The 23919-nt window shown below is 44.6% G+C and overlaps 1 protein-coding gene across 5 annotated transcripts in view; it reads left to right on the forward strand.

Annotated features, from left to right (window-relative positions):
• LOC121001232 (protein CEPU-1-like) overlaps positions 1-23919 on the forward strand; it is a 785191-nt gene that overhangs the window by 618709 nt on the left and 142563 nt on the right. For all 5 annotated transcript variants that reach the window (XM_040432206.1, XM_040432213.1, XM_040432231.1 and 2 more), the window contains one exon: positions 19984-20216. In XM_040432206.1, coding sequence (XP_040288140.1) covers positions 19984-20216 — 233 coding nt within the window. The remainder of the gene's footprint in view (positions 1-19983; positions 20217-23919) is intronic.

The raw sequence follows: 23919 nt of genomic DNA on the forward strand, positions 1-23919 counted from the left end.
GTGAAACAATGGGAGTGGAGTAGTTTGTACTCCAGGCGCGCGGACTGCCGTGGATTCACCTAATTTATGATGAGGCGCATTCCTTGTCATAAATTATCTGTATTATCTGATTCAAAGACTCTCAAGATGCTGGGGCACATGACCTGAAAAGGGCACGCCAGAAATATTGAACTGAAACACGTGCAGGGGGGAATGGTCCATAATTCCTCCTCAGCGTAGTTCAAATCTTATTTGCAGCTGCAATAAAATTTGTTGGAGGTAATTGCTAATAAAGGGGCTGGTACAGGTTATGAAATTCAAGGGTTAAATTTTTTCGATGCACTATGGATACTTACTAAATGTGCTCAATAGAAACATGAACGATACAAGTGTTTTGTGTGCTGTTAGTTTTGTTCGATTGTGTTTGTCTATAATTGGGACTTAGATGACAACCAGACCACATTTTATAATAAATCAATGCAGAAATCTAGTTAATTCCAAGGGGTTCACTTACTTTTTCTTACAGCTGTAATGTGTACATCATTTTTAATTCCTTCCTGTCTCCTCCACATCAGTCATGTCCATCTGTTTTAGTCACATACACAATGGACTATGAGGGAGGTCATTTTATCCTGGGCATCATCTGTGGCGTCATTGATCGTCTTGTCTGTGCAGACTAATGGCTCTGCTGCCCTGTCCATTGCCAGCCAGACCTACAGTAGTCAGAGTAATTGGCTTTATACAATAGGTCATCTTCTTAAAAGGGTAATAGCACACTTTTACTAAAGATATCAAAAGTAGTCAAAATGTGTGGAGGATGCATGTAAACTGATTTGTGAACTGCTCCCCCTAGTGGTTGGATCCTGAAGAGTGCTCAGATGTCAGTGTTACCTGTAAAGTGTCTATGTAAATATATTTTCTCTCTATGTCTGAATGTGTTATGTGTTGGGTGTGCACATGAATTTGTGTGTATGACTATATGTATGTTTTGTGTGTCTACGTTTGTATAACTGTACCCTGTTGCATGTGCATATATGAGGTATGTCTGCATTATTAATAAAAAAAATTATGTGCTTGTGTCTCAATATCTGTATGTTGTGTGTGTTGGTGTTGTATACATGTGTGTGTGTATGGATATGTTTGTGTTGTGTGAACGCATGTATGTGCTGTTTCTGTGCGTATATGAATGTACTGTTTGTGTATGAATTTATTTGTTGTGTGTATATTAACCCCTTCAGGACCCTGCCATTTTTCACCTTAAAGGGAACCTGTCATGATCTTTATGCTTTCCATACTAATGGCAGAATAAAGTAGAGACAGGTGAGTTGATTTCAGCGATCTGTCATTTATAAGTTAAAAGTAAGTGGTTGCCGAGAACCAACATCACAATTTTTGCAGGCCAGGCCTGGAAAAGAGTCACGTCCACCTGAGAAGAGTCATGGTTATTCATAAATTCCTGCTCTCCCTGCCCACCTGCTGATGGCTGACAGTCTTCTACCTAGTTTTCTCCCTTTCTCTCTAGGAGACAACTGCCAATCAGCAGCAGATGGGTGGGGAGCAGGGGCGTAGCTATAGGGGGTGCAGAGGTAGAAGTCGCTGAGGGGCCCAAAGACCCTTGTGCCAAATAAGACACTGGCATTATAGAAAGTGCATGCTGGTCAATTTACACCTCTGTCAAGAATTTGGCATGAGGGGTGCCCTTTCAATGTTTGCCTCAGGCAGCACGGAAGGCTATGTGCTCCCCTGCCCCTTTCCAACAAGCACTGAGGGAAGGGGGGCCCAAGCTGAACTCTTGCACTAGGGCCCATGAGCTTTTAGCTATGCCCCTGGTGGGGAGAGCAGGAGATTAGGAATAACCATGACTCTTCAGGGTTAATTTGACTCTTTTCAAGGCCTGTGATGCAATGATTATGATGCTGGTTTTCGGCAACCACTTACTTTTAGCTCATGCGTGACACACCACTAAAAATCTGCATTTCTGTCACTAGTTTATGCTGCCCTCCACAAGGTCAGCATAAAGTTGATGACCGGTTCCCTTTAAGGACCAGGCCATTTTTGGCAAATCTGACATGTGTCACTTTATGTGGTGATAACTTTAAAACGCTTTTACTTATCCAGGCCTTCTGAGATTTTTTTTCTCGTGACATATTGTACTTCATGACAGTGGTAAATTTGAGTCAAAATATTTCATTTTTATTTATAAAAAAGAATTAAAAATGTACAAAAAATGTGCAAAAATTAGCAAATTTCAATTGCTCTACTTTTAAAATAGATAGTAATACCTCCAAAAATAGTTATTACTTTACATTTCCCATATGTCTACTTTATGTTTGGATCATTTTGAAACTGATATTTTATTTGTTTGAGACGTTAGAAGGCTTAGAAGTTTAGAAGCAAATCTTAAAATTTTTAAGAAAATTTCCCAAACCCAATTTTTTAAGTACCAGTTTAGTTATGAAGTCACTTTGTGGGGCTTACATATTAGAAACCACCCATAAATCACCCCATTTTAAAAACTACACCCCACAAGCTATTCAAAAAGATTTTTACAAACTTTGTTAACCCTTTAGGTGTCCCACGCAAATTAAAGGAAAATGGGAATGAAATTTCAAAATGTCACTATTTTTAGTAGAATTTAAATTTGAATCTGTTACCCTGAACCTGGAGTTTACAGAAACGCCCCATATGTGCATGTGATTTTGGAAACTACACCCCTCAAGGAATATTTCAAGGTGTGTAGTGAGCACTTTAACCTCAAAGGTGTTTCCTAGAATTAGGAAACACTTGGCAGTGAAAATGAAAAATTGAATTTTTTTCACAAAAAAAATTCCCAAAAGGACAAAATGCACCCCAGAAATTAAAACCCCCAAAAAGTGACCCCATTTTGGAAAGGGCACCCCCGTACGAACATTTTAAATGGTGGGGAAAGGGTACTTTTCAGCAAACAGGTGTCTCACAGAAGGCAGAAACACTTGTTAAAGGATTTCAAAGCACATATTTGTGAAAATGAAAAATTACCTTATTTTTCGCCCCATAAGACGCATTTTCCCCCTGCGTCTTATGGGGCGAATACTAATGAGCGACTCCATTATGGAAGCGCTCATTAGTACCGGAGGACCAGGAAGCGGTGAAGGCTCTGTACTCACCGCTTCCTTGTCCTCAGCTGACGGCTTTGCAGTGGTTGTGCACAGCGTGAGGGTGCTCTGTGATCTCACGCTGTGCGCACCGGTTCACAGCACAGCAGACAGCAGGAGGAAGACAGAGAGCGGCCGGTGAGGAGCAGCGGCGTCCAGGAGCAGGAGAGGTAAGTGGTTTATTTATTTTATTAAACATGAGGCACTGGGGACCAAAATGAGAGTCAATGGAGGCTACAGAAGGCTCCTATGAGGCAATAGGGGCAATATGAGAGGCAATGGGTGGGCTACAGAGGGCTCATATGAGACAATGGGGGCAATATGAGAGGCAATGGGTGGGCTACAGAGGGCTCATATGAGGCAATGGGGGCAATATGAGAGGAAATGGGGGGCTACAGAGGGCTCATATGAGGCAATTGGGGGCCGCTGGGGGCCAAAATGAGAGGCTATGTCTGCTACAGATGGCTCATGAGGCAATGGGGGCTGCTGGGGGCCAATATGAGAGGCAATGGGGGATACTGGGGGCTAATATGAGAGTCAGTGGGGGCTGCTGGGGGCTGATATGAGGTCTGATTGGGGGTCATTCACATTGGGGTCTGAGGTCTGATTTGAGGTCTTGTTGGGGTCTTATTAACATTGAGGGTCTGATTGGGGCTGTTAGCTGAGGTCTGATCTGAGGTCTAATGAAACATATATTTTTATTGTCCTCCTCTAAAACCTAGGTGCAAAAAATACGGTACTAGCAGACCCCACTTTTTCACTTTCACAAGGGGTTAAAAGAGAGAATGCACCCCAGTATGTGTTCCCTATTTTCTCCCCATTCAGGAAACACCCCATATGTGCTTTTAGCCTGCTGTATGGGCGCATAGCAGGTAAACAACAAAATATGAATTTTGCTGGCAGGCCTGAATTGACAGACATGGATTTTAGGGGCCATGTCGCATTTAAAAGATTCCTGAGGTCCCCAGTAATTGAAAACCCCAAGACGTGACCCCATGTTGGAAAGAGCACCCCCGTACAAACATTTTAATGGGTGGAAAGGGTACTTTTTAAACTAACCGGTGTTTCACAGAAATTAATATGTAGTGGTCGGTGAAAAGTGGATCTGTAAGCTATGCCGTCTAAATCAGAAATATAAGGTGGTAAAACTACAGGGTACAACATGGATGAAATTAAATTAATACTCCATGGATGAGTGGTAGATTTTAAAACACTCCTGCATGTAGAGGCCAGGTTTTTCAGGGCAGGTTTCGCAGTGGTAAATTGTGTCTTTCCTTATCCCCCTTTTGTAACACTCCTTGCATCTTTTTTTGGGTCCTTCCCTTCCTTGCTGTCTGGGGGACTTGACCTGGAAAATGTTGCCCTGGTACAACACAGGCACCATGACTTCCTGAAGTACTGACCCTCCCCGGCCTGGCTTTGAAAAATTAGGGCCTTAATAACCACCTCTTGGAACTGAAGGAAAGTTCCTCTGTGGCCTGCAGATTAAAATAGCACGTATGCATTGCACATTGCCATCTGTACAATGTGTACGGCCAGCTTTTTGTAACACACATTAGTTTTTCGTGTGGCTCTGTAGGGCTTCAGAAGTTGATCTGAAAGATCCACCCCTCCCATGTGTCTATGGTAGTTCAGGATAGAAACTGGCTTGGGGGTAGTGGTTGTGGTAACTCGTACAGGAGCAGGGGAGCTGGCGTTAGTGTGAATGGTGGTCAGTACAAAGACGTCCCTCTTGTCCTTGTACTTAGCCACCAGCATGTTCTCATGGAGGAGAGCCCTACTTTCACCCATTCTCATTGGTTGCCCTACCAGGGATCTAGGGAGGCCTCTCTGATTTCTGTGCACTGTGCCGCAAGCCACAGTACCTCTGGCAGTTAGGGACATGAATAGGGGTATGCTGGTATAATAGACTGCTCAAAAAAAATAAAGGGAACACAAAAATAACACATCCTAGATCTGAATTAATTAAATATTCTTCTGAAATACGTTGTTCTTTACATAGTTGAATGTGCTGACAACAAAATCACACACAAAAAAAAAAAAATGGAAATCAAATTTTTCAACCCATGGAGGTCTGGATTTGGAGTCACACTCAAAATCAAAGTGGAAAAACACACTACAGGCTGATCCAACTTTGATGTAATGTCCTTAAAACAAGTCAAAATGAGGCTCAGTAGTGTGTGTGGCCTCCACGTGCCTGTGTGACCTCCCTACAACGCCTGTGCATGCTCCTGATGAGGTGGCGGACGGTCTCCTGAGGGATCTCCTCCCAGACCTGGACTAAAGCATCTGCCAACTCCTGGACTGTCTGTGGTGCAACGTGACGTTGGTGGATAGAGCGAGACATGATGTCCCAGATGTGCTCAATTGGATTCAGGTCTGGGGAACAGGCGGGCCAGTCCATAGCATCAATGCCTACGTCTTGCAGGAACTGCTGACACACTCCAGCCACATGAGGTCTAGCATTGTCTTGCATTAGGAGGAACCCAGAGCCAACCGCACCAGCATATGGTCTCACAAGGGGTCTGAGGATCTCATCTCGGTACCTAATGGCAGTCAGGCTACCTCTGGCGAGCACATGGAGGGCTGTGCGGCCCTCCAAAGAAATGCCACCCCACACCATTACTGACCCAATGCCAAACCGGTCATGCTAGAGGATGTTGCAGGCAGCAGAACGTTCTCCATGGCGTCTCAAGACTCTGTCACGTCTGTCACATGTGCTCAGTGTGAACCTGCTTTCATCTGTGAAGAGCACAGGGCGCCAGTGGCGAATTTGCCAATCTTTGTGTTCTCTGGCAAATGCCAAACGTCCTGCACGGTGTTGGGCTGTAAGCACAACCCCCACCTGTGGACGTCGGGCCCTCATATCACCCTCATGGAGTCTGTTTCTGACCGTTTGAGCAGACACATGCACATTTGTGGCCTGCTAGAGGTCATTTTGCAGGACTCTGGCAGTGCTCCTCCTGTTCCTCCTTGCACAAAGGCGGAGGTAGCGGTCCTGCTGCTGGGTTGTTGCCCTCCTACAGCCTCCTCCACGTCTCCTGATGTACTGGCCTGTCTCCTGGTAGCACCTCCATGCTCTGGACACTACGCTGACAGACACAGCAAACCTTCTTGCCACAGCTCGCATTGATGTGCCATCCTGGATAAGCTGCACTACCAGAGCCACTTGTGTTGGTTGTAGACTCCATCTCATGCTACCACTAGAGTGAAAGCACCGCCAGCATTCAAAAGTGACCAAAACATCAGCCAGGAAGCATAGGAACTGAGAAGTGGTCTGTGGTCACCACCTGCAGAACCACTCCTTTATTGAGGGTGTCTTGCTAATTGCCTATAATTTCCACCTGTTGTCTATCCCATTTGCACAACAGCATGTGAAATTGATTGTCACTCAGTGTTGCTTCCTAAGTGGACAGTTTGATTTCACAGAAGTGTGATTGACTTGGAGTTACATTGTGTTGTTTAAGTGTTCCCTTTATTTTTTTGAGCAGTGTAGTTATCCACATAGAGGAGGTAACCCTTATCTAGCAGTGGGTGCAGTAAGTCCCACACGATCTTCCCACTAACTCCTAGGACGGGGGGTCATTCTGGGGGTTCTATATGGGAATCTTTCCCTTCGTAAATGTTGAACTTGTGGGTGTACCCGGAGCTACTCTCTCAAAGTTTGTATATCTTTATGCCATACCTTGCCCGTTTGCTAGGCAGGTACTGGCGGAACCTAATCCTCCCTTTGAAAAGTAATAGGGGCTCATCTACACAAACATTTTTATGTGGGTTGTACACTTCAGCAAACCTGGTGTTAAGGTGGTCAGTGACAGGCCTAACCTTCAACAGACAGTCAAATGTCGGGTCGTTTTGGGGTGGGCACTGTGCATTGTTGTTGTAGTGTAGGAATTTCCGAATTGACTCAAATTGTTTCCGAGTCATGGTCTTACTGTAAATTGGAGTCTGGTAGAAAATGTCCGAACTCCAATATTGTCTAACGTTTGGCTTCTTTACAACGTCCATATGCAGCACGAGTTCCAAAAACGTCATAATCTCTGCTGCACTTACTAGGGTCCAACCTAGGAGTCTAGCGTATGGCGATGTAGGGTTCTGATCAATGAATTGTTGGGCATATAAATTGGTTTGGGCCACCATTACATTTACAAAATATTCAGAGAAGATTTAGAAAAAATCTAGTTCAGTGAAGGCTGCACAGTCTATATGTATTCCGGAGCTGTCCACAAAATCCATAATTCGGTGGGAAGGGACAGGGGCGGAGGGTGGGTAAGGGATCTGGAACAGCTGCAAATGAAAAAAAAAAAATCAGTGCAGCCCCCCCCCCCCATCCCCAGCTCCATACTGCTTCCAGCGCTGCCTTGTGCCGTTCTTTATTGACCGGCCAATCGCAGGTCTTGGAGCTGCAGGGGGCGGTGCTGCACAATGCTGCCCTTACCTGGTATGGATGCCTGCTGGTAAGAGTAGCCATGGTGCCCCAATTCCCTCCCAGCAACTGGCAGACCTTGTGCTGTACATGTACGTCGCTGGTCCTTAAAGGGCTTCTGTCAGCCCACTAAACCGTTTTTTGTTTTTTTTTGCTTAATAATAACCCCTACACTGCGATTTATCCATACATAAGTAAAATAATAATTTTGGTTCAGTAGAATTTGCTAAAACCCTATTTTTATAATATGTAAATTACCTTGCTACCATCAAGTAGGGCGGCTACTTGCTGGTAGCAGCCGCATCCTCCGATGGTAATGACGCCCCCTCTGCTTGTTGATTGACAGGGCCAGCGGACGGGATCTTTCTCCGCTGGCCCTGCCTGTTTTCATTCAATATCTGGCGCCTGCGCCGCGGCCGTACCTATCTTCAATCGGCGCAGGCGCACTGAGAGGCGGCCACTCACTCGGCGCTTCATCAGCAATGCGCCTGCGCCGATGACGTCACATCTACACCCGGCGCAGGCGCATTGAGGATGAAGCGGCCGAGTGAGTGGCCGCCTCTCAGTGCGCCTGCGCCGATTGAAGATAGGTACGGCCGCGGCGCAGGCGCCAGATATTGAATGAAAACAGGCAGGGCCAGCGGAGAAAGATCCCGTCCGCTGGCCCTGTCAATCAACAAGCAGAGGGGGCGTCATTACCATCGGAGGATGCGGCTGCTACCAGCAAGTAGCCGCCCTACTTGCTGGTAGCAAGGTAATTTACATATTATAAAAATAGGGTTTTAGCAAATTCTACTGAACCAAAATTATTATTTTACTTATGTATGGATAAATCGCAGTGTAGGGGTTATTATTAAGCAAAAAAAACCAAAACGGTTTAGTGGGCTGACAGAAGCCCTTTAAGTCACGTCCAGCTGTGACGTACATGTACGGCAAGGTTCCTTAAGGGGTTAATGTGCTGTGTTTGTATGAATTTGTTTATTTGTTGTGTGTGTAATAATGTTTGTGTTGTATGTGTATTAATGTGCTGTGTTTGTATGAAAAGTATGTGTTGTGTGTGTAGTTATGAGCTGTGTTTGTATGAATTTGTGTGTGTGTATTAATGTGCTGTGTTTGTATGAATGTACAGTATGTGTTGTGTGTGTACTAATGTGCTTTGTTTGTATGAACGAGTTTATGGGTTGTGTGTGTATAAATGTAGATATGAGTTTTGTGTCTGGGTTGTGGATTTTCATGAATATCTGTGCCCAATTTACCGGCCCTTATGTCTGATCAGTCGCCCTATGTCCTCACCCTTATTTTTCTGGTTATTCTGTAGTTACTGCAGATCCGGGCTCCGATTTATCAGCGCTCCATTAGCAGATGCTGTGCGCATCACTTTCCAGTCCATTAGATAGGCTGATTATTGTTCCATTTCTAGACATCCTGGTAGAGAGACTCCTCGGCCTGATCTTTATGTGTCTGTGCCCAATGAGCTTGCAGATTGTGTGCCTCCTCCCTGTCCGGGTCCTCAAACTTTATACAGGATGAAAATATTCTGAGCTCTGATTGAATGTCTGCACCAAGGAATTGTGGTTAAATTATAGAGAATTTCATTCTGATTGATTTGTGGCCTCCGCCTGATGACGGTAAAACCACAATTGTGTTAGTGGATGATTGCTCTGTAGAGGACACAAGTATGCAGGCTGCCACAATAGCGCTGCACTTCACTGATGACATCAGGCCTTCACTGATGACGTCACTGCCCAGAGGCAGATCTGTGACGACTGTACTATACAATAGCTGGTGCCTGGGATTCAATTGTGTGTCTCTAACTTCTGATTGTCAATGTTTGAACTCTATGTTTTGGTGAGCATCTTCAGAGGTGGGGGGAGTCAATACTGTTCATATATAGTACGATGAGATCTTGAATTATCTGCGATCTTGTGTAATATTACCTTGGTGGAGCAGGGCCTAGATTTGGCAGACATAGTCAGAGCCCCCTCCTCCATACTTGGGCAGCAGGGGCTCCATCCTGCGGTCAGGTCATTGTTGCTGACTTGACTCCTGCGGAGAACGCTTGTGCTGATTCTTGTGCTCAGGCGCCGCTCTCATTCCGCTGATAATAAAAAGCTCATCTTCTTTTTAAATTAATACGACAAAATCTTCCTCAGCATGAGGCGAATGTGGAGCAGGATATTCAGCGGCTCCCAGTGCCAGCAGGACCTGAGCTGCAGAGAGCGAATGTCCTTCTGCAGATGAAAGCAACAGACCCAGTGCTGTAGAGCACATATACAAAAAGGCTACAAGCCATATAAATATAGATAGAGAAATGGGCATATTCATATATAGACTAAGGGGGTCATTTATTATCCAGAAACACGCCTATATTAGGTGTATTTATGGCGCAGATTGTGGCCCAACGGTTAGTTCTGCTGCAATCTGAGACTTTATCCCTGCACACGCCAGGTCTAAAAAATTGGGGTAGGAAAGCCGGCCCGTCTCATTCATCATTTTCTATGTCTGTTTTAGGCGTAAAAATTTTTATTCCTTGTTTCAGAAGAATGTTCTTGACTTTATGTTGAGTTTATGGCCGAATCTTGGTATGTAACATGCATCAGTTTTATTTCTTGATGGATCCCTGCGTGGATCATGATAATGGTATTGCCATTCATGGTATGTTACAGATGTTATTGTAGCTTAGATACAATAATTAAAAAAAAAAATTATAAAAAAAAATGGTCTAAATGTAAGACAGCAAGGAAGCTAGCTTATATTAAGACTGGCGCTGGACGCTCCAGCGTTTTCTAGAGGCCTGTGCCTCTTCAAAACTTCGATGGATCCACCTCCAGATATAGGGCTTATTAAGACCAGCGTCTAAACAGCCGGTCTTAATAAATTACCCCTTAAGTGCTATAGACATATACATGTAGGCAGAGCCACAGACATATGCATAAAGACTAAAAGCTATATACATGTAGACATCTAGACTTACAACAATAGACATATTCATATAGACAGAGCCATGGGCATATTCATAAAGACTAAAGGGTTCATTTATTAAGAAATATATGCCACTTTTTGGCGTACGGTATTTCATATTTTGTTGCAATGGGGTTTTGTGACGAAATCTGCGACTTTTCCCCGCTCATGCCACTTTTCCTATAGGGGGCATTGCATGGGCTGGAAGAGGAAGGGCTGGCCGTCCAGTCTCGTTAACAAAATCCATTCGAGGGAGCTGGTGTAGTTTAAACCATGTTGCACGGCTGGCGGAACCAAGCGCCAAAGTTATGTAGAAGTCTGTGCCGTGTAAATCGCCCCTAAGTGCCTTAGACAGATACCTATAGATAGACATATAGACTTACAACTCTCTCTCTCTCTCTCTCTCTCTATATATATATATATATATATATATATATATATATATATATATATAAAGCTGAGTGTATGTATGTCTGCTAAAGGAATCTGCACCGTCGCATTTATTCCAATCGCTAAATTTTGCACAGCCGCCTCCTGTGACTCTGGGAACATCATAGACTATGTTTTGAGTGGAAATTTTCACCCTGCACTTTTCAATTATTTTCCAAAAAATACGCTTAGTAACCTAACCGCCAAACTACAGGAGCCATTGTCTGTTGTGGCAGTTAGCCTGCTTATTCATCAGGTTGCATATAGCAACCAATGACAGCTCAGCTTTTATTTTGCTACAGGTCATTAATATGAGCTCTGATTAGTTGCTATAGGCAATGAAGGACATTCTTAGTATAAGATAGCTTATGTGTGAGTTAATATGATTTTGATTGCAATGCTTAGTCAACGTTGGGGTTATCCAATTTCAAGAAAACCCCACCACATGTACCAGGCCCCTCACCGGTAATATACTTACCCTGCTCTCGGCGCCGCTCCTCGTCCCCGCATCACCGCTGCTGCTTCTCCCTGCACACGGATGAAAACATCACCCGCGATGCTAGGGAAGCTTGTCTGCCTGCCATTGGCTGCTCCCCCCCGACACTGGATGTTTTCATCCGTGTGCAGGGAGAAGCACCAGTGGCGGTTCGGGGACCAGGAGTGGCGCAGGGAGCAGGGTAAGTATATTATCTGTGAGGGGCCCGGCACATGTGGGGGAGATTTTCTTGAAATTGGATAGCCCCTTTAAGGGGGTAGGGTACTTTGGCAGGCACTGTTAAAGGGGCATGTACTGTGGATCTCTGTTAAGGGGGCAGGGAATTGTGGAGGTCACAGTTAATGGGACTGTCCCCTATGGAGGTCACTGTTAAGGGACTGGGTGCTGTAGAGGTCACCGTTAAGGGGGTGGGCCCCTGTGGAGGTCACTGTCAAGGGGATGGGGTGCTGTGGAACTGACTGTTAAAGGGGTAGGCTGGTGTGAAGGTCAAAGTTAAGGGGGTGGGCTGCTGTGGAGGTCCCATTTTAAGGAAGTGGGGCACTGTGGGGGGTCAGTGTTAAAGGGTGGGGTGCTGTTGAGGTCACTGTTAAGGGGGTCAGGTGCTGTAGAGGTCTTCTGTCGATATATATTTTAACGTCGCACACAAACAGTATATATATATATATATATATATATATATATATATATATACAGTATATTAGTATATATAGGGTCATTTATTAAGACCGTCATTTTAAACGCTAACTTACATAACCTCGGTGCATCCACTGCCGGTCTAAATGTAAGACAGCTTCCGAGCTGGCATTAAATTTAGACCATTTTCTATGCCTGAAACCAGCGCAAAAAATGATAAATGAGACTGGCCTGCTGATCCGTCGCCTTCCCTGCCCACGCCATGCCCCTTTTTTAGACCCGGGTGAGTGGAGAAAAGTCGCAGATTGCAGTGCAAATAACCATATAGACTTACAGCGATAGACGTATACCTACAGACCCAGACATTTGTATATACATATAGACACAGAGCTATAGACATATATCTATACTTACAGCCATAGACGTATACCTATAGATATATACATGAAGACATATAGAGACTTAGAGCCATAGACATGGAGCCATAAATGTATACCTTTGGACATATAGTCCCTCTACATTGTCCGCATGTAATTGATGATGCATTACGGGAGGAGCTGGATGAGTGCAGCTGATGGGAGGTGAGGGGTTAAATCGGTGTGCTGTCAGAGCGAGCCGCTTCTTAAAATATTCCGGGAAAGTGGAAGCAGCGATTGGTATGCATTAGGGGAGCTTCAATGAAAATTAACATGTAATTGCTTCAAATGAAGTAAGTGAGAGGAGGTAATCTGTTCTTAAATTGGATTCACAAGAGTTTTTGTGGGCACCATAATGCAGCTGGAACATGAAATATTCTGAGACCCCTTCAGCGCTGTGGCCTTCTTCCTCCTGTGTGGTCCGCCGTCCGGACCTGAGCTTTGAAGGAGCTTCTGTCCTCCTTCCATTATGACATATGTGTGTTCGGTCCTCCTACTGCCCTTGTGTGGCCCGAGACACGAGCCGGAGGGCGCACTGTGGTCACAATCTGAATCTCCTTTCCTGACTCACCTGTGCTCACCATCTTTTGGAGAGGTTGTCTCTCCAGAATGGCCTCACCAAGGAATTCTGGTTTTATAATTCTTGAGAAGCCCTGTCCCCTGCGCTGCCGGATGATGCTCCTAATTTGTGGTGTTTTTGCCGTGATTTAGTGATGTGTAAACCTAACATCAAGTTCCTAGGCCCAGTATAAAATCTGTAACAAAAACCCCAGCTACCAAGGGTCATATTTATAGCACGCTGCTTTACTCACTAAGCTTGAGTACACCCCCCATTAAAAACCCATTTACGTTTGCTAATTATCACCATGATCATTTATGAGCACTCGTCATGATAATTGGTCAGGAGAAGATCAGTCATAAAACTATAATTTATCAATTGTGATCCCGTAAAAATAATTGTTACCAGGCTCAGGATTGATAAATGGAAATGCCACTTAGTGACATTTACAGTATGACATTCCTTTGCTGCACGCCATGCTGCACTTGAGCTGGTATACAGTTAAACCCCTGGTTTGTCCCGCCATTATAATTTCACATTTATTTTGTAGATGGTAAAAAATGAAGCATATTTGCCAATTACATGCGGTAAAAAAATAAATAAAATAAAAACCTGTGAAGAGTAATGCCATTTACTTGCATAGTATGGCACCACCTGGTGGACAAAGTGTATAACAATGTTCACGTTCATCTACTGAGCTGAGTTCTACTGGTCACACCTGCACTCTCCGCACACCCAGGTCTCTGCATAGGGGTACTCTTACATAGATATACGTTTCTTCCCTGTTCACAGCAGGAGGAGGTAATAAGTATGTATCTCCTCCCTGCGGAAAACTATGGGGGACATTTTTCAAAGGGTTTTCACCACTATTGTGATGTTAAAATGTCGCCGATTATGCTGCACACCATATTTACACACCGGATTTACTATAACTTATGCCTGAAACTTACAGCTGTAGATTTGAGTTTCTGGCGCACAGAGTGCCAGAGGTGTGACTGGCATCTGCCTCTTAATAAATTAGGCTCAACAAATGAGTAAAAGACATTATTAAAGTGCTTCCTTTACCATAAATACATACACCTATGTAATACCACAAGAATTTGATTGTGATCGCCATATGCTACCAATATAGAGAGACTGAATACAGTGATGATATAGTGGTCATTTACTACACAAGCAGCCCACAGAGTACCATCACACTGCAGAAATGGCAAATTAATAAAATATTGATTAAATGCAGTCAAAATCTTCATGCACACCGTTTTGCGGTTCGCAAACCATGGATTTCCTTGTGCAATCTGCATATTTCTCACTCCCACTTCTAAAAATGACTATTCTTGTCTGCAGTATGGACAGTAATTGGACATGTTCTATAATTTGTGAAAAAAGGGTTAGAGACCAGCAAGGCCTTCATAGCTGTTGTGACTGCTCACAACAGCGTCTGGTAAGCGCATATATTGTTATTTATATTAATACATCAACCCAGGCGATACCACACAAGAGGCGCTGTATGTCTTTTTTTCTTTCTTTATACATATAATTTGTGAAACAGGCACACAGATGACATTGAATTAATGAGTGCAATCAATAAAAAGATGCTGATCGGACACAGATACAAAATACGATTGTGTGCACGAGGCCAAAGGCAGAATAAACAATGACATTTGGTGACTCACAGGTGACGTCTTCTCTGATTGTAGTCCCTCACTTTCCCATTATCTTCTATCCTGCCCACACTGCCTTAACTTCATCCACCACTTGTTTCTGCAGTTTGCTGCTTCCTCAATGCACCACATGGTAATACCGGCCCATGCTATAATTCTGTACACGAAGCAGTAATAGTGGCTTCTTAATGCCCCATAGTAGTAGCCCTGCCTGTGTGCCATTCATCATAATGGTGCCCCACTGCACCGTAATCGTGCCCCTTATCTTATCTCACGGTAATAGTGCCCCCACACATAGCAAAAGGGTCCCCCCACAGTATTAGTGCCAACTTACTGTCCTCCACACTGTAATTGTGTCCCACTCAAAAACTGCCCTCTTACTGCTGTCCACAAAATAATGGTGGTGCCCCATTAAAGGGAGTCTGTCAGCTTCAAAACACCCCCCAAACTAGAATAAGCGGTGTATAGTGCATGTGGTGCTGAGTCTGGTTATGTAATTTTTTTACTGCATCTTCATAGTCACTTGCATTCGAACGCTGTGCTCCAACAAACCAGAAGTAAATGCATTGGGAGGACTCCTCTTTGAGTCCTGTCCATGATGTGCTTGAGCACAGGAGTCCTCTCTATGTACTCTACTGATGGTTTGTCAGAGTACAGCGTCAGAATGCAAGTGAGTGTGAAGATAAAAATGACATAACCGGCACCGTTTGCACTATACACAGCTTATTCTAGTTTAGGGGGTGTTTGACAGATTCCCAGATTCCCTTTAATGACCCTCTTTTAGTAATGGTGCCCCTTGGTTGCCCGCACACATAGCAAAAGTGTCCCCCTAAGTATTGGTACCCACTTAGTGCCCTCCACACAGTAATTGTTTCCCACTCAATAATTGTGCACTATTAGTGCTGCCTGCTATATAATGGTGTCCCCTGGTGCACTCCCACTTACTAAAGTTACCCTCTTAGTGCGTCCCTTGCTGAGTGATGGTGCCTTCCTTAGGAATAATGGTCTAATAACTAATAAAACCAATCCTCACCTACATGTAACCTCGTTTCAGTGATGCATGGAGCTACTCGCCCTCTTTCAGCATGCAGTCTATGAGACACTGGAATGGAATCTCTGTGCAATCCGGCGTGATACAGTGATGGTCTCGGTGTCTCGTAGAGTGAAGGCCTAAAGTTGCTTGTAGCCTATGTCAGTGAGCCATAATATTCTACTGTGTCTGTGTCCAATTGCTAGGGCTAAATACCGCCCTGCACCTACCATGCACCATTTATAATACTAGTGTCTTCTTACGTAGCAGAGGGGCTGTTGGGTCTTTGGACCTCCTCAGGCTTCAAGGCCCAGGTATGATATCTGCACCCATATAGCTACGGCCCTGAACTCACCCTAAGGCCCACTATTCTATTTCCACTAGTAGACAGTCCACAGACACCGTGGATCGGCGTTGGGTGCTGCTGCCTTAGAACTTGTTTCCTGGTCTTTGCTTCTCTGTACTGAGTGACGTAGACGGCTGCGCACATAGAAGTTTATAGCACAGCCATTTAATGCGCCATATTCCTTACTGTCCTACCTTCTCATCCCTTCTTGTTCTGGCTCCTCTCATGGTTCACCCCCAGATTACCTGCAGGTTCTCTACTTCATTACTGGTTCTATCTGTCCCCAGATGCTTGTTGCCTCCACGTTAATAGCTCTTGAATTCAGACACTTCAGCCTTGGTGAAGACTGTGAGGAGGAATCGTGTAGAATTGCTGTCAGTGCGCGGATAGATCCTTGGCCCTCCCCCTTCATCACTGCATAAAGTGAAATGTCCCAGTCATTTCAGGGGAGGTCACAGCCTCTAAATTTTGTCCTTTGCATGTTGTTTTTTGTACTGAGCATCTGAGTGCACCACAGATGCAGACTTCTTTGATCAGCCATTGTCTCAGGGCTTAATAGTTATGCAAATGAGAGCGAGTGGAAGCTGGCAGAGAAGCGGGCAATAGGGAATCCATATTCCCTTCCCTTATTTTTGTGACAAATACGAGCTGAGCCTGTTTTGTTTACTGACGTCTTTCCAGAAGGGGAGATTATCTGCAGCCTTCAGCCTGGGTCTCACGGGGTGCAGAGAAGAGATGATACCGCTATTTAGGATCTGGAAGGTATTAGCACAAAAGCTAAAACATTTCTCTGATAATTATAAACCAGATCCAGGGGCCACGGAGAAGATGGATGGCTGGAGAAATGTTCTGTGAGGTGATGTCTGGGTAATCTTCCCCAGGTTGTGGCAATAGCAGATGCCATGGACGTCTTCACATACACATGCAATAACTTATGCTCCGAATCTCCCATCAGATCCGATTCAGTCTGAATAAATTTGACCCTAATCGAAAGTGTCCCGATTGCACTGAAAAGTTGTGTATGACACTCTGGGCTCTCCTAGGACAGCATCTAGATCAGGGGTAGGCAACCTCCGGCACTCCAGGTGTTGTGAAACTACAACTCCCAGCATGCATACTTGCTCTGCTCTTCTCAGAACTCTCATAGAAATGAATGGAGCATGCTGGGAATTGTAGTTTCACAACAGCTGGAGTGCCGGAGGTTGCTGATCACTGATCTAGATCTTTACCGCCAAGACAGCATTAGTAGTATCATAGTGACTGTCATATTATTTATGCTGGTGCCGATTCTTATTGGCAGATGCCACGGAACGGGTGCTTCGTCTTTACATTTCCCAATCCGTTGCCAGTCTGTCTTTTACTAGACATTTTACTTTTAAATGAGGAACCACCGAGCCTGCGCTGGTTTTTCTGGCCACAAGGCCTATAGTTATGAAGAAAGAAATTCATTAGTCGCTCAGTCTATCTACTAGAAGTGCACTGTTTTGCTGCTTGTTGCTGATTTTATTGTTAACCAAGTTTGATACAGAACAGTATGTAGAAGTTTTGGTGCCACTATATAGATATATCCAAAACACTCAGTGGTGTCACATCCATGACGTCTGTATATGCAGGCCATGCCACGCTATCAGCACTAGGTTTTACCATATTTTTCACCTTATTAGATGCACCTGATGATAAGACTTACCTAGGTTTTAGAGGTGGAAAATAAGAAAAAAAAGATATATATCTTTCATCAGACTCCCATATCAGACCTCGGCTCACACCCTCATTTCAGACCTCAGATCAGATCTCCATATCAGACCTCAGATCAGTCCCCTATTAGAACTAAAATAAACCAATTAATTTACCTCTCCTGCTCTTCCGCTACCCTTCAGATCTAGAGGTCTCTCTGGCAGTCACCACCCCTTGCTGTGTACAATGTCAATGACCCTGTACGGATCCTGTAAGAAGACTAGGGAGGGGTGAGTACAGCAAGCGCTGGTAGTGCTACAGTCACCGCTCCCTGCACCTACGGCATACTAGTGATCGCTTTCATAATAGTGGCACTATCATATGTATGCAACACAATGAGTGGTGTCACAGCTGTGAAGCCTGTTTTATAAGGCAGCCAGGATTAACATGTTTGAAGAAGATTTGTGAATCATGTGATGAATTTTGGTGATGTAAGAAATTGAGTTGTATAGGTTGAGCAGTGCTCACCCACAGCAGTGGCCGCCTGTGCCTGCCTAACTAGCACACTGACTGACTGAGTCTGACTCAATTTATTGTAAATCTATCTGTTCTCTTTTCCTCACTATGAAACACCATCCACTATCTGAAGGAAAGAGAAGTTTAGCAGCTCTCATCCACTATCTGTATTCTGTGTTTTACCATCTCATCCTCTGTCTGACGTCCTCTCACTCCTATGTGTATCCCCACAAAGCAGAAGCATTTCCTGGTTGGGCTGTAGTCCCTCATGATTGGCTGTGCTAGAGGGAGGGCCATCTGCAAGGCCTTATGGGGAAGGCCGCTGCCAGAGGTCATGTGATCCTTTTTCTCCCTCTTTGGATCTGTAAAATGCAAGCTGCTAGTTTGAGTGAATTGTGTGGGATGAATCCCATAAGTTTTAGATTTGCTGAAATCCAAAACTTCTGGGTAATTCCAAGAAATCAGAAGACCCGCAACATATAGCAAAATGGGTGATGTGCAAGGCACCGGACCTAGATTTCACTTTAGGCACTTGTCATGGCAAAGGTTCCATCACGAAGCACCCCCCCCCCCCCCCCCCCACTCCATGAGACTCCAGCCACCTTTTACGAGAGGTCTTTGCTGAGCGAGACGGTGGTGTGATAAGTTGGGGCATTGATCAGCGCTCTCCTGCCTGGTCCTGGCCTCTCTGCTGAGGTAAAGCTCTTTACCTACTTAGAGATTGAGAAACTTTTTGAATGTGCTGCAAGAAGCGCTGACGTCTGAGAAATTCACAGCTGAAGCCAAATCACAGGCAATTCAGCCATTTTATTGAGTGGTGTTTGGATGTGAGATAAGTGCTTATTCGCAGCAGTGGGGAGGCAAAGACTTTTCTACACCTGGAGGTTATTTAGATGCCACTCTTTCTGGATTTAACCCTTTTTTGTGCAGGGAAGCATGCATCCCCTGACTGGATGGCTTCTCCTTGATACAAACATCTTTATAAAATAATAGCAATCAGCAGTGTGCTGCTCCGCTCACGTCTCCCCTCCACCTGCGCTGTCACAATGCTCCCCGCTGATTTCCGCTCCCGTCCTCTTATGAATCTTTCATCTGTTGCTGGTGTCAATCATACGACAGGACGAGCGCAGCGCCTGATTCCTCCCTGTGTAGGAATCTTCCAGACTTAATGCGGCCTCCCCGGTCATCTCATGCTCCGTCCTCCTGTCCCTGTCAGTGCGGCGTCCCTTCTGTCTATCATTCCGGTGGAGTGAGGCATGGACAACACACCGATCCTCCGGCCACAATGTGACAATAGGAGAAGGCGCTGCCGAGAAATGTATTAATGAATTGCCCATAATTCAAGGAATCAGAGATAACAATCTGTTTCATAAGCGCCTGTCATAGAGATTGTGTGATATTACTGGAGATGAAGGGTCATCATGAGATATGAGACACATGGCCTTAATATTACCCTGAGCGGTTTATTAGAGCAGAGTGCTGCCACCCCTGTCATTGTGCTGACGCAGAGGGTGAACTGTGGGGGAGACATTGAGAAATCCAGGATGAAAGCGTACTGGATACATAGAATTGTAGTATAGTATTCTGTGTTTATGGAGCTAGTCATGGATCAGAGCCGTTGGGTTTGAGAACATGACATCATTAGTGGGGGGGTTATGACATCATTAAGTGCAGGCTGATTGGTCTCTGTTTATGCTTACATGCCCCCTTCTCTCTGCAGGTGCATGCTGGACAACAGAGTGACCCGCGTGGCCTGGCTGAATCGTAGCTCCATTTTATACACCGGCAATGACAAGTGGTCCATAGACCCCCGTGTGGTACTTGTGGCCAACACCAAGAGCCAGTACAGCATTGAGATCCAGAATGTGGGCATTTATGACGAGGGACCTTATATCTGCTCCCTGCAGACAGACAATCACCCCAAAACCTCCCGGGTGCACCTCATTGTACAAGGTAAGTGTCAGTCTACAGAAAGCAGGAACCGTCTTGCCAGAAGCGGTATAGTGGTGTTCTGCAGGAGTGTGGACAGGGATAGCGCTGGATGGCGGATTCCTCCACAAAGCCTTTCCGGAATGTACGTTATCATACAGAATATCACATGGCGTAAACTCTCCAGCTGCAACCCCTCCTCACCTCCCCATGTGTTTATCACTTTGACGCCCCCCGTATTTGCCCTGCTGTATTGTGCATGTTCTTACAATCAACCTACCCTTTGTTAGCTACAAATAACTTCCCTCTTCATCCAGCTTGGCGTTAATCTCCCATTCCCGGCCATTGTTTGCGGCTTAATTACCTGGTCATAGCCGCTTTGCATCTGAGCTGCGGAGGTGGAGGGGGCTACGAGGGAGAAGTCAGGCACACAGCATTTGGGGAGACGGAGGGAGCCGCATTGATCCTCCGGTGTGTCCCACATAGATAAGGAGAGATTCTGGGGGGATTGTTAAGCATCCTGTAGAGCTGCCATTTTCTCAGCTCTGAAAAGCTTTAATCTGCAATTTTCTCTAGCAAACTGAGCTAATAATTTCAAGAAAAGGACGAAAGGCTGCCGATAGTAACAGCGCCATGGCCAAAGACTGCAGTGATGTCCAGAATATGTGAGATATAGGAGGATGTGCTATACATTATATCATAGGGTGGGGGAGTATTTTATATATAATAAAAAAAACATGGAGTAATAAGTCTTATCTCACAGGACAGAGAGTATAGCAGTATATAAGATATTAAACCACAGGGCAGAGATTATTATATATGATATATCACAATTCACAGAGTATTATATGTAGTACAGTACAACCCTGGAAGAAAATTATCCTATATATGATATTAAACCACAGGGCAGGGATTATTATATATGATATATCACAATTCAAGCAGTGTTTTTTATATATATATATATATATATATATAGTACAGCCCAGGTAGAAAATTATACTGTATAGTATATCAAACTCCAGACATTCCTCTTAAATTCTGCAACACCTTTTCCCATAACTTTGTGTATAGCTGTTCCTCTGTGATTCTTGAAATATATGAATAAAATGGCAAGTGGTTGAGCTGATAGGTCCTCATTCTTTTAAAGGGAGCCTGTTATCATGAAAATGTTGTCCTGTCTGCAGACTGGATGTTATAGAGCAGATTGCTATATACTGTACTTTTATAGGAAATTATTTAGTATAACTTATAATCGTTGGTGGACTGGGAACTTAAAGAAGCCCTGAAAAAAAATATAAAAGTGGTCTCGTGTTGAAAGCATGCCCAAATTGACAGAAGGCAGGGCAAAAAAAGTAGGCATGGCCAGCACAAGTCACAAGCAGGCAGGGAGAACAGACGTACAGTGCCTTGCAAAAGTATTCATCCCCCTTAGGGGGTTAGGTTATAAAAAAATATCCAAATCTTTGATGATCCCCAGGAGCACCATCAAATCTATCATAACCAAATGGAAAGAACATGGCACAACAGCAAACATGCCAAGAGAGGCAGCACAGAGACCTAAGGTAACCCTGGAGGAGCTTCAGAGTTCCACAGCAGAGACTGGAGTATCTGTACATAGGACGACAATAAGCCGTACGCTCCATAGAGTTGGGCTTTATGGCAGAGTGGCCAGAAGAAAGCCATTACTTTCAGTAAAAAACAAAAAGGCACGTTGTGAATTTGCGAGAAGGCATGTGGGAGACTCCCAAAATGTATGGAGGAAGGTGTTCTGGTCTGATGAGATTAAAATGGAACTTTTCGGCCATCAAAGAAAACGCTATGTCTGGCGCAAACCCAACACATCACATCACCCACAGAACACCATCCCCACAGTGAGACATGGTGGTGGCAGCATCATGCTGTGGGGATGGGACTGGGAAACTGGTGAGAGTTGAGGGAAAGATGGATGGTGCTAAATACAGGGATATTCTTGAGCAAAACCTGTCCCACTCTGTGCGTGATCTGAGGCTAGGACGGAGGTTCACCTTCCAGCAGGACAATGACCCCAAACACACTGCTAAAGCAACACTTGAGTGGTTTAAGGGGAAACATGTAAATGTGTTGGAATGGCCTAGTCAAAGCCCAGGTCTCAATCCAATTGAAAATCTGTGGTCAGACTTGCTGTTCACAAGTGCAAGCCATCCAACTTGAAGGAGCTGGAGCAGTTTTGTAAGGGGTAATGGGCAAAAATCCCAGTGGTAAGATGTGGCAAGCTCATAGAGACTTATCCAAAGCGACTTGGAGCTGTGATTGCCACAAAAGGTGGCTCTACAAAATATTGACTTTAGGGGGGTGAATAGTTTTGCACATTGACTTTTTCAGTTTTTTTGTCCTATTTGTTGTTTGCTTCACAAAACAAAAAAAAAAAAATCTTCAAAGTTGTAGGCATGTTCTGTAAATTAAATGATGCAATTCCTCAAACAATGTTAATTCCAGGTTGTGAGGCACCAAAACACGAAAAAAGTCAAGGTGGGTGAATACTTTTGCAAGGCACTGTAGGTGGGGCCAGTAACCAAATACCACAGTGCAGTATAAAGTACTGCCCTATAAACATGCTGAGGACGGTGATACAGTTGAGTTCAGGAGGGCATCTGCGTCTGCTGACCAGATGCATAAGTACCTGATGCTCCTAGCATTAATTAATGCTGAGAGCACCAGATTGTTATTTACCCAGGGGGCCATCAGGAGGGCTTGAGCAACCTCCTGGGCTATCGGCCCACCGGGAAATTTCCTTGTAGGATCTATTGCCAATCCGCCCCTGCTTGTAATTATTATTTTGTTTTTTAATCTCTGCTCTTTATGAGCTCATTGATCTTTTGGGTGATCCTAATCTGTGATTCATGGCTATTTCTGTAGGCACATCATTTAGAGAAGGCTGTCAGTCACTGATTAGGATTGCCTACATGGCTACAGAGCACAGAAGAAGCAGAGATTTCAAAGAATTAAACTATACAGAATAATTTCTCATAAAATTATATATCAATCTGCTCAGCTCCTCCTGCTAACTTCAGATTAGACTGCATTTTCAGTCTCTTTATATCTCGTGGCCTGGAGTATTATATATGATATTATACTACAGGTCAGGGAGTGTTATGTATGATGTCATATTACAGGTCAAGGCGTGATGATGTGTCGCATATCAAGGAGTATTATATATGATATCATAGGGCTGGGGACACCTTTTTGAGGTATTAGTCCATCGTGTCTGCTGTCTTGGTGGGATCCACATCATCTTCAGTGTAAGGGACAGCTATGTGACAATACATTGAATGCTTACCATGGACCCTTTATTCCTGGCTGTAATCGGGAAACGTTCATAGATAATATTCATTGTGCCGCACAAGTGCAGAGCAGTTATCTGCCCAATACAAATAATTGTGGCGCTTTGTGTAAGTAGCCCCCATGTGATGTTGGCAGTAGCACCGCACGTGTGTTCAGGGAGGCACCGTGCTGTCTTTGTTTTCAACTTGCAGTTTTTACTGTAGATCTGTTTGTTTCTCATTAGTTTCCTGGACAAAGGAAGAGTGTGGAGGGGGGAGCTGATTATCAGCACTGGGGCCAGGTCTACAGAATGTGCCGCCGTCTTCTGCGAGCCTTCCCTTTAAAGAGCTTGTCAGGCAGAGCAGCCTCTCTGTGGGCAGCCGTGGGCCGCGGCTCGCCTTTTCATCATTCTCTCTGTACTCAC

Source organism: Bufo bufo, chromosome 1 (genome assembly GCF_905171765.1).
Source record: "Bufo bufo chromosome 1, aBufBuf1.1, whole genome shotgun sequence".
NCBI classification, from domain to species: domain Eukaryota; kingdom Metazoa; phylum Chordata; class Amphibia; order Anura; family Bufonidae; genus Bufo; species Bufo bufo.